Source organism: Salvia hispanica, chromosome 2 (assembly GCF_029641045.1).
Source record: "Salvia hispanica isolate PSC_SH4W2 chromosome 2, Shi_PSC_v1, whole genome shotgun sequence".
Classification (NCBI taxonomy): domain Eukaryota; kingdom Viridiplantae; phylum Streptophyta; class Magnoliopsida; order Lamiales; family Lamiaceae; genus Salvia; species Salvia hispanica.
This window is the reverse complement of record NC_142693.1, coordinates 30,083,101-30,099,099: the sequence shown is the minus strand read 5'-3', so window position 1 is coordinate 30,099,099 and position 15,999 is coordinate 30,083,101. Positions and strand designations below refer to the sequence as shown.

At 34.7% G+C, this 15,999-nt stretch overlaps 2 protein-coding genes and 1 pseudogene across 3 annotated transcripts; 1 reads left to right on the top strand and 2 right to left on the bottom strand.

Annotated features, from left to right (window-relative positions):
- Positions 1-5: 5 nt before the first annotated feature.
- Positions 6-1,740, bottom strand: LOC148932106 (7-deoxyloganetic acid glucosyl transferase-like). Its single transcript, XM_089065688.1, has 2 exons — positions 1,181-1,740; positions 6-1,042 (listed from the first exon to the last, which is right to left on the bottom strand). The coding sequence occupies exons 1-2, from the start codon at positions 1,728-1,730 to the stop codon at positions 114-116; spliced, it is 1,479 nt and encodes a 492-aa protein (XP_088921814.1). The 5' UTR covers positions 1,731-1,740; the 3' UTR covers positions 6-113.
- A 4,798-nt stretch (positions 1,741-6,538) lies between these two features.
- Positions 6,539-8,625, bottom strand: LOC125213816 (7-deoxyloganetic acid glucosyl transferase-like; annotated as a pseudogene). The gene is made up of 2 exons (XR_016135793.1): positions 8,094-8,625; positions 6,539-7,546 (listed from the first exon to the last, which is right to left on the bottom strand). The product of XR_016135793.1 is annotated as a 7-deoxyloganetic acid glucosyl transferase-like (transcript).
- Positions 8,626-13,691: 5,066 nt separating this feature from the next.
- Positions 13,692-15,999, top strand: LOC148932105 (7-deoxyloganetic acid glucosyl transferase-like). The gene is made up of 2 exons (XM_089065690.1): positions 13,692-14,261; positions 14,965-15,999. Exons 1-2 carry the CDS (start codon positions 13,736-13,738, stop codon positions 15,885-15,887), a joined length of 1,449 nt encoding a protein of 482 aa, XP_088921816.1. The 5' UTR covers positions 13,692-13,735; the 3' UTR covers positions 15,888-15,999.

Here is a 15,999-nt window from a genome sequence, read left to right as displayed (position 1 = left end):
GGCATCAGTAGTTTCACGTATTTATGCAATACATTCAGGCTCTTACATCATTAATCACATGCAAGAAATAACAAAGCCACATCAAACCACAACTGGCATTAGGCAATCCATAATCAAATCACCAACGACCTAATATACTGAATGAGACCATCCAGATTATTATGTGACGAACCCCCTTTACTAACAGTCTTTTTCACTAGTTTAGCCAAATTTGCTGACCTTTCCATAAACTCGTCTTTTCTCACTTCCATCAAATCCCTAATTACCTTCACAATAATTTTTCTGTCACAAGTGTCTTTGATATCCAATCCGATCTTCCAAACCTCACTCACAAACCTACTATTCGTCATTTGGTCCGCAAAATAAGGCCAGCACACCATTGGCACTCCAGCAGCAATGCTCTCAAGAGTCGAATTCCATCCACTGTGCGTCATAAACCCTCCAACTGCAGGGTGGTTGAGCACCTTCTCCTGTGGGGCCCACTCCACCAACAAACCCTTCCTTTTAATACGTTCCATTAATTCTGCCGGAACTGGATCCTCTCCGTCGCTTCCGGTGATGGAATCCGGCCTCATGACCCACAAAAACCTCTGTGAACTGTCGAGTAAGCCGTGCAAGAGCTCTAACACTTGCTCTCTCGTCACAAGTGCTATGCTCCCAAAGCTCACATAGATGACGGATTTAGGCGACTGCGCGTCTAGCCATTCGATGCAGCTCCGGTCTTCCTCCCATAGGCTGGCCGTGATTATCGAGGACTCCACCTTCTTCTCCGTCAGTCTGTATTTCACTTGCTCGTGGATTGGACCAATGGAGAAAACTCTTGGCACATGTTTATGTATCTCAGCAACTATCTTCCCCTCTAAATCTTCACAAGTGTTAAATATTACGGCTTGCGCCCTCTCAATCAGCCTCGTTGCAGCTACAACTTCCTTGAGAGTGGGGTCGTTTACGTCGTCGACACGGTAGAAACCCGGCAAGTCACGCCTCCGTAGAAAATCTTCCATTCCCGGTATGCTTTCTATTAATCCATCCATCGATTTTCCTACAAGTAAATTTTAGGGAAGTGAGTACGGGTTTTAATAAATTGATTTAAGAAATTGTTTGATTTTGTTAGTAAATATGAGTGAAAAAAATGTGGAATGTGAATCCCATTTATATATAATATTAATTTTATACAGACCTCGGAAAGGAATTTCTTGAGCTTGAAGAAGCTGAGGAAAACGGAAAATAGCCCACAAGTAGGAGGTGGAGGCAGTTCCAAAGAAGATGAGAGGAATTCCATTCTCTTGGCAAAAGTCGGGGGCGGAACTGAGCAGACCGTCGGCAACGAAGCAGGTAACTGGTCGACGGGCGGCGGAAGCCAAGAAGTTTTCTTGGATCATCATTTTCTTGAAGAGTGGGACTGTGACGTTTGCGACGGAAGACACAAGCTCCATGGCTCTGTGACCGCTGCGGGGGTGGTCGTCAGGGAGGCCGTCCGGGAAAGTCCGGAACTGGAATCCCGGGTAGCGGGAGAAGGCGGCAGATGCCGTGTTGTGCTGGAGCAGGCGGCGGTGGTTGAAGTCGGAGATGATGAAGGTGACGTGGAATTCAGCTAGGCAGAGGAGATGGGCTAGCTTCAACATGGGGTTGAGGTGGCCCTGCACCGGCATCGGGAAAATCAGTACATGCGGCGGTGCCCGGAGCTTTTCTTGGTCGGAAGCGGAACTCATCTTGTTTCTGTAGTTCATGTGCTGGGAGTTTGGGATAAATGTTCTGAAACTTTATAGTAATACTAATATGCTTAAATGAGTTAGAGAGAAGTTTCTAGTACTCATTACATTAAATGCGGTCCTCATTATTTCAAAATATCATCAAACGAGTCTTACCTTGATGTGTAAATAATTTTTAAAATGAAGACCGATTTTGATATTATTGCATAGGTTAGAGTTTAAATTTATTAAATTTATTCCTCAGTAATGGAGTTCTTTTGTCATTTTATTACGTTTCAAAATGGCGTAGTCATTTTTTTTTCTAGCAAAATTTAACATATTTATTTTCTGTTACTTTACTTTTTGTTAATTTATTTACTTTTCTTAATTTATTTTCTCTTCATCTCGTATACCAAAAAGAAATGTCTCTAGTACTATGGTACGGAGTGAGTAGTTTTTTCAAAAGTGAACTGCGCAAATCGTCCTTAAACTTTGCGTTTTGCGTGTCAATAGTTCGTGGACTTTAAAAATATCGCGGATAAATTTCTAATAAGATGGAACTCATTCTCTAGTAATAATACTTTAAAAACTTTTTCTTTCGATCTCTCTCTTACCTTATCAATTATGCACTAAAACCTGTACCGAACCAAATATTCATACTCTTTAGGGACGGATGAAGTATATCCAATACTAGAAAGAAGAGAAAATAGCATATTCAATATCTAAAGTCCCATTTTTTTTTAAGTCCAAAAATGTCTCCCTACCTTAGGAAGCTTTTTTGATGTAAAATTGTGATAAATAGTACTCCCTCCGTTTCACTATAGTTGAGGCGAAACTTTTCGGCACAGAGTTTTAGAAAGTAATGTTGAGTGTGTTAAATAAATAGATAAAAAAGGAAGAGAGATGAAAAGGTAGATAGAATAGAGTATAAGTGAATAAAGTAGAGAGAATAAAATAAGAGAGAGCAAAGTAAGAAAGAGGAAAAAGTTGCCATATAAGGAAATGACTCAACTATGAAGAAACTTTCTGAAATGGTAAAATGACTCAACTATAATGAAACAAGGGAGTAAAAAAATATCAAGAATGTGATTACATCTTTTGTCCAGGAACTACCCATGATTTTTTTTAAATCCAAGGACTATTAGTGTACAAAAGTCAAAGTTCAGGAACTAATTGTGTAGTACCAAAAGGAAAAGTTCACTCTTCTTTTAATTGCAAAACATAAAAATGCGCGGCAGATGTAATATCAAAAGGAAAAAATTTCACAAATTAGTGAAGAAAGACTTCAAACGATATTACGTTGAAGGTTAGACACTTCAGGTGATACTTTTATAGAATACAAACCACTTTTTACAGTACTCCCTCCGTCTCAATATATTAGATCCCTTTTTTTAGCACATGAATTTAGAAGGTGTTGTTTAGTGGTGTAAATGGAGTTGATAGTAGAATAAATTTTTATCATAAATAGAAATGACTCAAATATGTTGGGACACCCCAAAGTGATATACGAGTCTATATCTTAGGACGGATGGAGTATTGCATTGTTCAGGAACTAAATTTGTAATTCTCACTTTTTTTTTATATTATTGAGAGCTACCAACATTGATAGCTATACCCTAGTTGATGTAGTAGCCATGTGATATTCATGTGAAATTTTAAATTGCGAGAATCTACAATTTTCGTACCACCTCTGCTCCACCATTAGTAAGTGAGCACTTTTCCTTTTAATTTTTTTTAATTTTCCACTTATTTTTTCATTTTCAACTATTTTCCACTTTTTTTTTATTTTCCACCTATTTTTATCATTTTCACTAGTCTACTTTGCACTTTATCTGTTTAAATATGAATTTCTTAACTTTTGTGCTAAAAAAAATAGCTTATGGCTGAACTGAGAAAGTACTAGACTAAAATGTATAATAATGTTATAGAGAAATAGTTTATGACAAGGGGCCCAATATTGATTGCTAGGCTCTCGTTATGTTCACTAGTTAAGAGTTGGACTTATTTTAATTTATGATAGAGAGCCACCAATATAAATGTTCACTTTTAGTTCTCTTTAGATCTATTTTTGCACATTTTTGTTTAATATCGTATGTATTATACTTTTCTCGTCCTAGCTATAAAAATAAATTAATTAAGACTTATTTTAATTTATGATGGAGAGCCACCAATATAAATGTTCACTTTTAGTTCTCTTTAGATCTATCTTTTGCACATTTTTGTTTAATATCGCATGTGTTATACTTTACTTGTCCTATAAAAATAAATTAATTAAGAATAATATAGAAATATAATGCTTAACTAGTAAACTAATAGAGAATAAAAAAAATAGTTGAAATAGTATAATAACACTGGCCCGTAGATAAAGTAAAGAGTAAACTATTAAATTGGTCCCAGAAAATCAAATCTCATATTATATATTAATTTTTAATTTATAATTTATATATATAGATAATAATTAAGAAATACACATTACATTTTTTATTAATTAGAACTATATATAAATATTTGCATATTTTTTTATGAACACACGATAAATTTAATACTGCAAATAATAATAAATTATTATTATTATTATTATTGTCACTTTTGCTAATATATTTAATGCATGTACACACCTGATGCAATCTTTTTTAATTTTTTTATTATTATTTGGGCATATATACATAAAAGGGCGTGTTATATTGCTAACTTACCTTTAAAATGCTAACTGCAACTAAATGATAGAGATTAGATCTTTAAATCAATAGTCACGATCCTTCAATTCCGAGTATCAATATAGTGAAAAAAAATATCAATTATGGTATTTATGTCAATTAACAATAAATTAGTGATAACTAACTTTTAAAAAATATCTCACAATATTAAATACATATAACTATCTCAATTTAAATTAAATCATCCATCCCATAGAAATAGGTCATATTTCCTTTTTCGTCCGTCCCATATAAATAGTCAATATCCATTTATGACTATCTTTTTCTCCTTCTCTTTTACTTTATCATTTATGCCCACCATCCACTAGTCAATTTCAACTATTTTTTCTAATTTTCTCTTACTTTACTAAATTACGCATTAAAATATGTGACAAACCCTAAAGGGCCTATTTCTATGGGACGGAGGGAGTATCAAATTAAAGATAATTTTATAAGGATTCTAACGAGATCTCACTTGCATATGTTTCAATGTCAAAATTTGAAAAAAACTCTTGAATTTTCGTATTTTTCATGAAGCAGTTAATATCAATATAACTATCATAATATGTCAACATAATACATATAAAATGTCAATTCAAAATTGTGTTGACATATTCAAGGCATCATATTGATATGTTTAATACTCCATCCTTCCCATAAAAATATGTGCACTTTCCATTTTTGTCCGTCCCACAAAAATATGTGCATTCCATTTTTGGAAAGTTATATCAATTTAATAATGTAGGTTTCACTATCCACTAACACTACTTTAACTATCATTATCCCCATCTCTCTTACTTTATCAATTTTGTCTTAATTCCCATGACATACCCATTGCCCATATTTTTATGGAATGGTGGGAGTACACAATATTGACATTTTGATCCAAAATCCTAAATATGATAACTATTCTTATTTTTTTTAATTTAAATAATAATAAAACGAATTTATATATGGCAAATTATAGACCACTAGATCTCTAAAGATCATATGATCTCTAATTAGTTGTAATTAACAATTAATGGAGAGTTAGAATTGATCACATTCCTATACATAAAATAGTAGTACTTCCTAAGGTGACACACTTTCCTTTTAAGTTTGTTCCAACTAATATGACACATTTTATTTTTGATAACTTTTGCTCTTCAACTAATACATCTAACCACTTTTTTCTCTCTCCAATTAAATATTTAATTCTCTTTTTCTCTTCATTTAATACTTATACTCATTTTTGTCTCTTCAATTACCCACATTAACCAACATCTCCTAAAATCTTGGGCCAACTAAGAAATATATCATTTTAGCTGGGACGGAGGGAGTATAATAGTATTATACATATTGTTTTTTTTAATACTAAATTAATTTTTAGTCTATGAAAATAAGTTTCTAAATAATTTTTAATATTTTAGTATGTCTATACAACTTCATAGAAATTGAGTCTTCTATGTTATGGTATAAAATTATGTGCATAATATTGTATAAATATACGCAGTACTATATTTTAAAAAATATAATGCATATTTTTCACTTATTATATTTATTTGCACATTGCATTTTTATAAATAAAAAAATCATTTAGTTTTAGTGAACATTTTTTCTTATAGTATAATCTTTTATTATTATTATAATTATTATCAAGTCTTATGATTTTCGGAGATTGGCCTTATCTTTTATTTTAGTAAATACTTCATATAATCTTTCTTTATTATTTGAGTGTTAGTTAATTTGTTATTATTTTGCATGGGTTGTTCAAAAAACACAACAACATTGTTATCATAAACTGAAAGCATTTTCGAATTCATTTTCACTAAAATATTGAAATTATGATTAACCTCACATTTAGAAATAAAAACTTTGGTTTAGTTATAAAAAATCAGTACTAATAAAATGATTTTTTGTGACTTGTTCTTTGGAGGAGGAGGGTATTCCATATTGTAGTTTTGTCTTCTAGGGCCAAAATTGTTGGTAGAAGAAATGTAGTAGCATAATGTGTTTGATTGATTTGAACTTAGTTCGACACTTGGGCACATGCCTAATCGGTTGTGTTTATTGAAATAACCCAAAATAAGAAGCTCTATCCCTGAGAACCCTCCCATCCTATCGGCCACTAATCTAAACAACAAACATAAATGGGAGATTGAAATCAATATTTGGTACCACTGTATTTATTGTCATCTAATATAGTTTCACATTATTCAAAACCAATTAATACAGTTGGCAATCCATAATTAAATCACCTAACGACTTAATATACTGAGTTAGGTCATCTAGATTATTATACGACGAACCCCCTTTACTAACAGTCTTTTTCACTAGTTTAGCCAAATTCACTGACGTTTCCATAAACTTGTCTTTTCTCACTTCCATCAAATCCCTAATTGCCTTCTCAATAATCTTTCTATCACAAGTGTCTTTAATATCCAAACCAATCTTCCAAACCTCACTCACAAACCTACTATTCGTCGTTTGATCCCCAAAATAAGGCCAACATACCATTGGCACGCCAGCCGCAATGCTCTCCAGAGTCGAATTCCATCCACTGTGCGTCATAAACCCTCCAATCGCAGGGTGGTTGAGCACCTTCTCCTGTGGGGCCCACTCCACCAACAAACCCTTCCCTTTAACAAGTTCCTTTAATTCCACCGGAACTGGATCCTCTCCATCGTTCCCGGTGATGGAATCCGGACTCATGACCCACAAAAACCTCTGCGAACTATCGAGCAAGCTATGCAAGAGCTCTAACACTTGCTCTCTCGTCACAAGTGCTAAGCTCCCAAAGCTCACATAGATGACGGATTTAGGCCGCTGCGCGTCCAGCCAATCGATGCAGCTCCAGTCTTCCGTCCATAGGCTGGCCGTGATTATCGAGGACTCCGTCTTCTTCTCCATGAGTCTGTATTTCACTTGCTCGTGGATTGGGCCGATGGAGAAAACTCTTGGCACGTGTTTACGTACCTCTGCAACTATATGCCCCTCTAAATCTTCACAAATGTTGAATACGGCGACTTGGCGCCCTCTTAATCAGCATCGTTACAGCTATAACTTCCTTGAGAGTGGGTTCGTTTATGTCATCGACGCGGTAGAAACTCGGCAAGTCACGCTTCCGTAGGAAACCTTCCATTGCTGGTATGCTTTCAATTAATTTATCCATCAATTTTCCTATGAAATCCTTAACAAACTAAAGAGTCAGACTTATGAAATTAGAATATGGAGTATGTAATAGGGCAAATAGTATGAAAAATAATGAAGTATACATCGTAATGGTATATAAAATTTTAGTCTATTACGCAATCAAAAAAATCAGATGGAAACAACATTAGGCAAATCATATATGCATCGCATTGTCACGGAGTTATACGATGTTATATAGTACTTCATGAAGAGAATTAGGACATGCATGTTATATATAGGTTAAATTTTTTGTCCTGATTGTGGACACTAATCATAGTTTTTCGTTATTTGATATATAATTAAAATGCAAAGCTAGTAGTAAAATATAAGAAAGATAAAAAAATATTTTTAGTTAAAATATTATAGATTGAATAGAAGACTATCTTTGTTACTCTATCCGTTCCAAAGATACCTGAACTATTTCGTTTTTAGTCTGTTTTTAAAAAAATGAAGTTTTTAATTTTAGAAATCCAAATTACGTGCACAATCGTAAATTAATTTTGACGGCCAACCCGAAATGTGTATATTATCTGACCTCCGAAAGGAATTTCCTTAGCTTCAAGGAGCTGAGGGAAACGGAAAAGAGACCAAAAGAAGGAGGTGGTGGCAGTTCAGAAGTAGATGAGCGGAAGTCCATTCTCTTCGCAAAAGTCGGCGGCGAAATTCAGCACACCGTCGGCGACCAAGCAGGAAACCGGGCGACGGGTGGCGGAAGCCAAGAAGTTTTCTTGGATCATCATTTCCTTGAAGAGAGGGACTGTGACGTTATTGACGGAAGACTTGAACTCCTTGGCTTTGCTGCCGCTGCAGGGGTGGTCTTCGGGGAGGCCATCGGGGAAGGCCCGGAACTGGAATCCCGGGAAGCGGGCAAAGGTGGCAGCGACGGTGGTGTGCTGGAGGAGGCGGCGGTGGCTAAAGTCGGAGATGATGAAGGTGACGTCGAATTCGGCTAGGCAGAAGAGATGGGAGAGGTTTAGCATCGAGTTGAGGTGTCCCTGAAACGGCATTGGGAAAATCAGAACATGCGGCGGTGGCCGGAGATTTTGTTGGTCGGAAGCGGAACTCATCTTCTTGCTGATAAATTTCCTGATACTACTATTAGGTAATTATATAAGAAGGGAACTTGTTTTAATTTATGATTTAGAGCCACCAATATTGATCGCTAGATTCCTAACTTTAGGACACGTGTTAGATAAAAATTAGGTCGATTTCATGTCATAACTTTATTTGCGAGTGTAATAGACTAATAGTAGTAGTAGACTAAAATTAACATTAGAGTATGAGATAGGAACTTGTTATAATTTATGATTGAGGGCCACTAATATTAAAACCTGCAGTTTTCCCTCTCCTCTAGATCTATGTCTTTTACTCATTTTTGTTTCTATTTCGCATGTGTAATTCATAAACACAGTAACAGTAGTATCATAAGTGCATGTTTAATAGGCTTGGAATGGTGGATAAATGATTTTGTAGTATGTATAATGGGTTCTAACATTATTCACTAAATATTAAAAATATGATTGTAATTCAAACGTAGAAATAAAAATGGTAACAGGACTTGGTTATATAAAATCAATGCTAATAAAGTTATTTATGATTTTTGTGACTTCTGTGTTTTAGTGGAGTGCTATCAAATCGCGAGGATTGAATAGTTATCGGGTCAACACGTTATTGACCCAACCCAATAAGGTCAATTCCAACCCATCCTGAAATCATCAGATTCTTATCGAGTCCCAATCCAACAGATTCGTGTCGGATTCGTGCAGATCATCGTGTCATCCAGAAAAATGTCAGCCTTCTGTTAGTGATAGTTAGTTACTGTACAATATTATAATTTGACACAACACGATAACAATCAAAATATGATATTATATGACCCTAACCCGACCCAACTCAACCCGAAATCTTCAGGTTCTTATTAGGTCGACTCTATAAGAACCCAAATCATAAATGTACGTGTTCATGTCAGGTTAACTTCGTGCGGATTCTTATCGGATCATCGTATCGGATTGTCAGCTTTAGTTTGGACTTTGGAGGAGAAGAGGGTTCCAAATTATAGGTGGGTTTTTTTAGGGACAAAAGTTTTTGGAAGACATTTAGCAAAAATATTCAATGTGTTGGGTACTTGGGTTGGTTTGGACTTGGTTGGACACTTAATTGGGCTCTTGGTAAAGTGTTGTTATGGAATGGGCCGCTTGTGGAAAACTCAAAATAAAACAAATCTTCTTCATCGTGGCAACGCTGAAAGGGAATGAAGAGTAAACATTCGGTTTTCAATTTGGTGTTTTTTCAAAATTAAACTGAACTGAAAAATCAAACATTCCTATAAAATTTAACCGAACTAAACTGAAATCCGAATAAAATCAGCATGAAAAAACAAAAACCGAATAACAAACACTGAACCAAACAAAAATTGTTTAACAATATCCAAAAATTCAAATATCATATATATAGTGTGTGCTACATTTATTTGAACAGTGAAAAATGACACATTTAAATTGTTTTTCACTTTGTTAACTTGAACTTTTAGCTTTTCATATAATATGAAAAAATCTTGTTTTAGTTTTGCTTTTTTTTTTTTCATCTAGTCGAACCAAATTATACCAAAAATCAAGATTCTCTAAAAATAATTGAACTAAACCTAAATTAAACCTAAACCACTAATCTCAATGACGAATATACATTAGCTGTCGGCCTGCCACTCAATGCATCATGTGTTTTGAACTTTGGATAATCTCTCTTTCAGTGAGTTCCACATATCATAACACAATAAGAGTTGAAATTAATATGTGGTACAATAATGTTGAGTCATCCGCTAGGTACTATTCATAATTTTTCATACTTATATATAGTCCAATTGCACCCTGACTATTACTCAATACCAATTAATACAATTGGCAATACATAACTATATCACCAACGACTTGATATACTGAATTAGGCCATCTGGATTATTATACGACGAACCCCCTTCACTAACAGTCATTTTCACAAGTTTGGCCAAATTTTCAGCCCTTTTAATAAACTCATCTTTTCTCACTTCCATCAAATCCCGGCGGTTTTGGAACCGTAACTGTAACTGCGAAACACCCTCGCGGTTCGGTTCCGGTTCGACAATTTCCAAAACCGAAACCGGCGGTTCCGAACCGTAACCGTCGGTTCCTGGACCGTGGGCACCTCTACTTTTAGGTTGGGTAGAATTATAAAGACTTTAGTCGAATTTTAGTTAAAAAAATGCATCGTTGACTTGATCATCTTTTCAGGTTTCTCCATGAACAAAAAAACACAGTAATACTCAAAGTAGATTCTTTGGCATTAAATGATTATAAATAGCTTCAACTTGATTGATATAATTAATAAGAGGAGTAAAGATGGTACGTATCAAGCATTAACTTTGAAGCCTTACTGCAAAAAGTCAAAACTCGAACCTCTCTTCTTCCCAAAAGGATCGGCAAGTTGCATCTCATTCGACTCATATGTTTAATAAAACGGATCAGACTTGCGAGCAAAACGACAAAATATGAGTTCATGATTCTATTGATCGGACAAAAAACATTAGATAAAAAGTTAGTTATAATAGACATTAAAATTTAGTGAATGATAGACAAAACAACATTTTAGAACAAGCTTACAAATCTACAAATAGACTCAAATCAAATGAAATAATTGTTTTATAAAATTACAACAAGAAAATATCTTTTTTAATAACAATTATTATAATAACAAAAATTACAATTATTATTATTGTTGTTGTTGTTGTTCTAATCATAAAGCTTGATTTATTCATTTTTATATAATTTAAAATAAGTGGCTAAGAAAAAAAATGAATTTTAAATTTTTTATAAAATTAAAAAACGTAATAGTAGAAAATTTTAATTTATTAAAAAATTAAACTTAATATATGAAACATAATTAAATGCTTGCCTGAACTAAACGAAACTATAAGTAATCATGTTAATAATAAATTTTACTATTAAAATCAAGCTAAATGTATATATTAACAATAATACTATACACTAAACGAGAGATGTATTTGCTCACGTAAAATATGGGCTATAAATTTTTACATGCATCTCGACTAGTCAATTGTACATCTCATTGTAGTAGAATATTCTATTTAAATATCAAACCAGTTTTTAAATGTAATTATTATATATCATACTCCCTATGTCCCATTAGAAATGAAACGTTTTCCTTTTTGATCTATCCCATTAAAAATGAAACGTTTCTAAAAATGAAAACAATACTCTGTCTACTTTTTCTTCTCTCTTACTTTACTCTCTCCTCATCAACTCACAAAACAACACTACATAAAATCATGTGCCGAAAAGCAAATGTTGCATATTTAATGGGACGAAGGGAGTATATATTTATTTTTAATACATATCAATTATAATAAATATAATTCAATTCAAGTATGTACTAGTATAATTTATTAATTTTGTATTAGTATATCATATGCAAATCAAGGGTGTTCGGTTAGCAAGACTAAATCTCATGATTAAATCTGTATCATGTTTGGTTTATAAGATTGATCCTCACAACTTAATACTAGATGGATAGTCTCATGATAATTAGTCATAGCATCCTCCTCCAATTAAAATAATCTCATAACTTAATCCTAGATGGATAGTCTCATGATATTAGTCATGGTAATCGAACGTCAAATAGTATTAATTTTAACCTCAGATCCATTTAAGGAGGTCCACTTATGTAACATCGAGTCCAATTAAATGGAAGAAAAGCCCAAACTTACAAACACATCTATAACTGTAAGCCCAATAGAACTGTGATGCTTTTACCAGTATCCTCATGAGTCATCCCATGAGTTTTTCAGCAATTTAATCATCGATATCCAACTCTGATTTCCAACAAATAAGATAAATTTTAAAGCAGATTTAAAATTCAGAATCTTTTTTATTTCTGAACTTGAAAATTTTTATTTGTTTGTTTAATAAATTATATTAATAAAAAATAATTCGCATATGTGTGTTAGTGTGTATCGTATTATAAAATAAATTAGAGTGTTAATTAATTTTCATGTCTATGTAATTGAGTATTTTACCAAAATTATTACTAGTGTTAATTAGTTATCAAACAAGGACAAAAAAATCGATGATAGTTGCACAGTTATGGCCGTTCATCATGTCAATCTATTGATTTCTGAGTCAGTCTTACTTAAATGCATCTCATTGTATTGGAATTTTATTACACTATAAATTTTTAATCCTAAACCCATAATTAATTAGTGGGTTATTCAAGTTATCCCCCGTATTTGAAATGTACTTACATCCCTATTTCCAACCGAGAAAAGTTGGGAAAATCGCAAATTTAATTTTGGCGGTGGAATTAGTTGATGTATTCCATTCTTATAATTTATAGTAAGATAATTGAACATAGTATCAATCAAAATATTATTTTCCAAACTTAATTTTGTGAAGCTAGGTTGCAATTATAGTACTAGTAGAATTTGCAAACATACATATATAGAATAATTTACAAACATACGTAAGCAGTGAGCAACATGTATAGTAGTTATTCAATGTATCAAAACTAGCTAATGCAACTTTTCTTGCCCTCTTTTTCAATAATCCAAGTCACAAAGTTTGAATAGAAAAGGACAACATTCAAATTAAAATTTGATACTATAGTAAAAGTGTAAAACAATAAAACAAAAAAACAAAACACTGTTGTCACTGAAAAGATTCTTGTACTTTTTTATTTTTTCTACTTCAAAATAGCACAAAAAAAAAAAAAAAAAAAATTACTATAGTGATATCATCTAAAGTTCAACGGCATGTAATATACTCCCTCCGTTTCCATAAAACTAGGCCATGTAATATACTTTCAAAATATTTCAATTAAAAATAAGGCATTTATGCATAGCTACCACATCGGGCCAAAAGGTCTTTTTACAATTTTTCCAAATAGGGTTTAGGCTTTCATTTTAATCTACTTTACTTTACCATCTCATTCTTCTATAGTGGAGTAGATTACTAGGTGCCACAGTTACAAGGAATTCACTGTTACTAACTTAAAACTATCACTAAAATAATAAAAATAATACTAGTAATAACAAAATCTCATTTGTCATTATCTTTTCATATATAAAATGCAAGAATTCTTGACTGCTTCGCATTCACTCGAGAGTTTTTGAAAAATCAAACAACAAATACCATGAGTTCGAAATCGGAAGAGAAGCTGCCGGCGCACGTGGTGATATTCCCATTTCCGGCGCAGGGGCACATGAACAGCATGCTCAATCTTGCTCATCTCTTCTGTCTAACTGACTTCCACGTCACCTTCATCGTGTCGGAGTTCACCCACCGCCTCCTCCTCAAGAACACCTCCGTCCCCGCCACTTTCGCCGCCTATCCCGGCTTCCAGTTCCGGATTATCCCCGATGGCCTCCCCGACGATCACCCCCGCTTCGGTGACAGAATCCCTGATATCGTTCCCGCCGTTTCAAACACCATGGTTCCACTTTTCAAGAAAATGATGGCCGACAAACACCTCCTCGCTTCCCCGGGCCACCGCAGGCCTGCCACTTGCTTTGTCGCCGACGGCTTTTTCAGCTTCGCCGCTGACTTTGCGGAAGAGATCGGCCTTCCCTTGGTCTATTTCCGGACTCCCAGCGCTGCCTACCTTTGGGCGTATTTTCACGTCGATGATCTCATTCAAGCTCAACAAATCCCCATTAAAGGTAATCTAATCACTCCCTCCGTCTGCTATTAGAAGTCTCAATTTTTCATTTTGATCTGTTCACATTTTATACTTCCTCCTAAAGAAAAATGGATAGAATGATTATTTAGTGAAATGACTCCCGATTTTATATGCTACTATTACTTACCATTTACAATAAAAGTGAATTGTGACTCTAATTGGCAGACGAACCAAAATGAAAAAATGAAACTCCTAATCGTGAAGAGAGGGAGTACATTGTATTTGCATGATAGACCAAATTGGCTCTTCTCCTATTTAGACTGTGAGATGGCCTCGAGTGACCTCGACCAATGGCTATGGAGACATTTGGCTTACGGGGTAGTGGCCAATCACTCCCGGCACAATAGATGAGCAGTGAGCTATAGTAAATGTGTATGAGTTCTCTTATTTGGTCTGCAACATGGTCACTTTCATCAAATGTGCAACTTTGGTAGGCATTTATAGATATAATGAGCTTTAGTATTTTGTGCATGGGTTCACCGATTGGGTCCGTAACATATCATTTTTCATCAAATTATGAGTTTTCCTATTTCCTCTGTCACATGATCACTTTTTGTGATATTCAAAACTGTAGTATGAAACTTTTGGCATGAAACTTTTCAGTAACATTCGAAACATTTGATATGAGTTCTCCTCTTTGGTCTGTAAAATAATTTCGAAACTTTGGCACTTTGATTATGCAGAGAAATCGATGGATGAATTGGTGAAAGGCATACCGGGAATGGAAGGATTCCTCCGTGGCCGAGACCTACCTGGTTTTTTCCGCACCGATGATGTAAATGACCATCTCCTCCAGAGCTTAGCAGCGGCGACAAGACAAGTCGTACGAGCACAGGCAGTTATATTCAACACCTTCGAAGATCTAGAGGGGCCGATTTTATCAATCATGCTCGAAAAATTGCCAAGAATCTACAATATTGGCCCGATCCACGAGCACCAGAAATCCAGGCTCAAAGAAAAGAAATCAGAGGCCTCGATTGTTGCAGGCAATTTCTGGGAGGAAGACCGGAGCTGCATAGATTGGCTGAATGATCAGCCACCGAGATCGGTGATCTATGTGAGCTTTGGGAGCCTAACAGTTGTGACGAGAGAGCAGTTGATTGAGTTCTGGCATGGTTTGGTCAATAGTTCTCAGAGATTCTTGTGGGTGATGCGTCCGGATTCCATCACCGGGGGTGATCAAATTCCACCGGAATTGATGGAAGGTACTAAAGAAAAGGGTTACTTGGTGAAGTGGGCGCCGCAGGAGGAGGTTCTCAACCACCCTTCGATAGGTGCATTTTTGACACACAGTGGATGGAACTCAACTCTGGAGAGTGTTGTTGCTGGTGTGCCGATGATATGCTGGCCTTATTTTGGTGATCAAACTATTAATAGTAGGTTTGTGAGTGAGATATGGAAGATAGGTCTTGACATTAAAGATACTTGTGATAGATTGATTGTTGAGAAGGCTATTAGGGAGGTTATGGAAGTGAGGAAGGATGAGTTTCTGGAAAGGGCAAATGGTATGTCCAAAATGGCTAAGAAGGCTGTTGAAAGAGGAGGTTCCTCTTATAGCAGTTTGGATGCTTTAATTGAGTATATTAAGTCATTGATCATAAGTTGATCAATATTATACCAATGGTAATCTCTATTGTATTTTATATTTAATGTTCTAACGCAGTGAATAAAATCCTAGAGACAGAACAGAGGATGACCTGTTTTGAAAATTTCAACAA

Excerpts from the sequence above, each read along its gene's own strand:
- LOC148932106 (XM_089065688.1), bottom strand. The coding sequence starts at position 1,730 with ATGAACTACAGAAACAAGATGAGTTCCGCTTCCGACCAAGAAAAGCTC. Across the intron at positions 1,043-1,180 it reads TCAAGAAATTCCTTTCCGAG|GAAAATCGATGGATGGATTA; the intron begins GTCTGTATAAAA and ends ATTTACTTGTAG.
- LOC148932105 (XM_089065690.1), top strand. The coding sequence starts at position 13,736 with ATGAGTTCGAAATCGGAAGAGAAGCTGCCGGCGCACGTGGTGATATTC. Across the intron at positions 14,262-14,964 it reads TCAACAAATCCCCATTAAAG|AGAAATCGATGGATGAATTG; the intron begins GTAATCTAATCA and ends TTGATTATGCAG.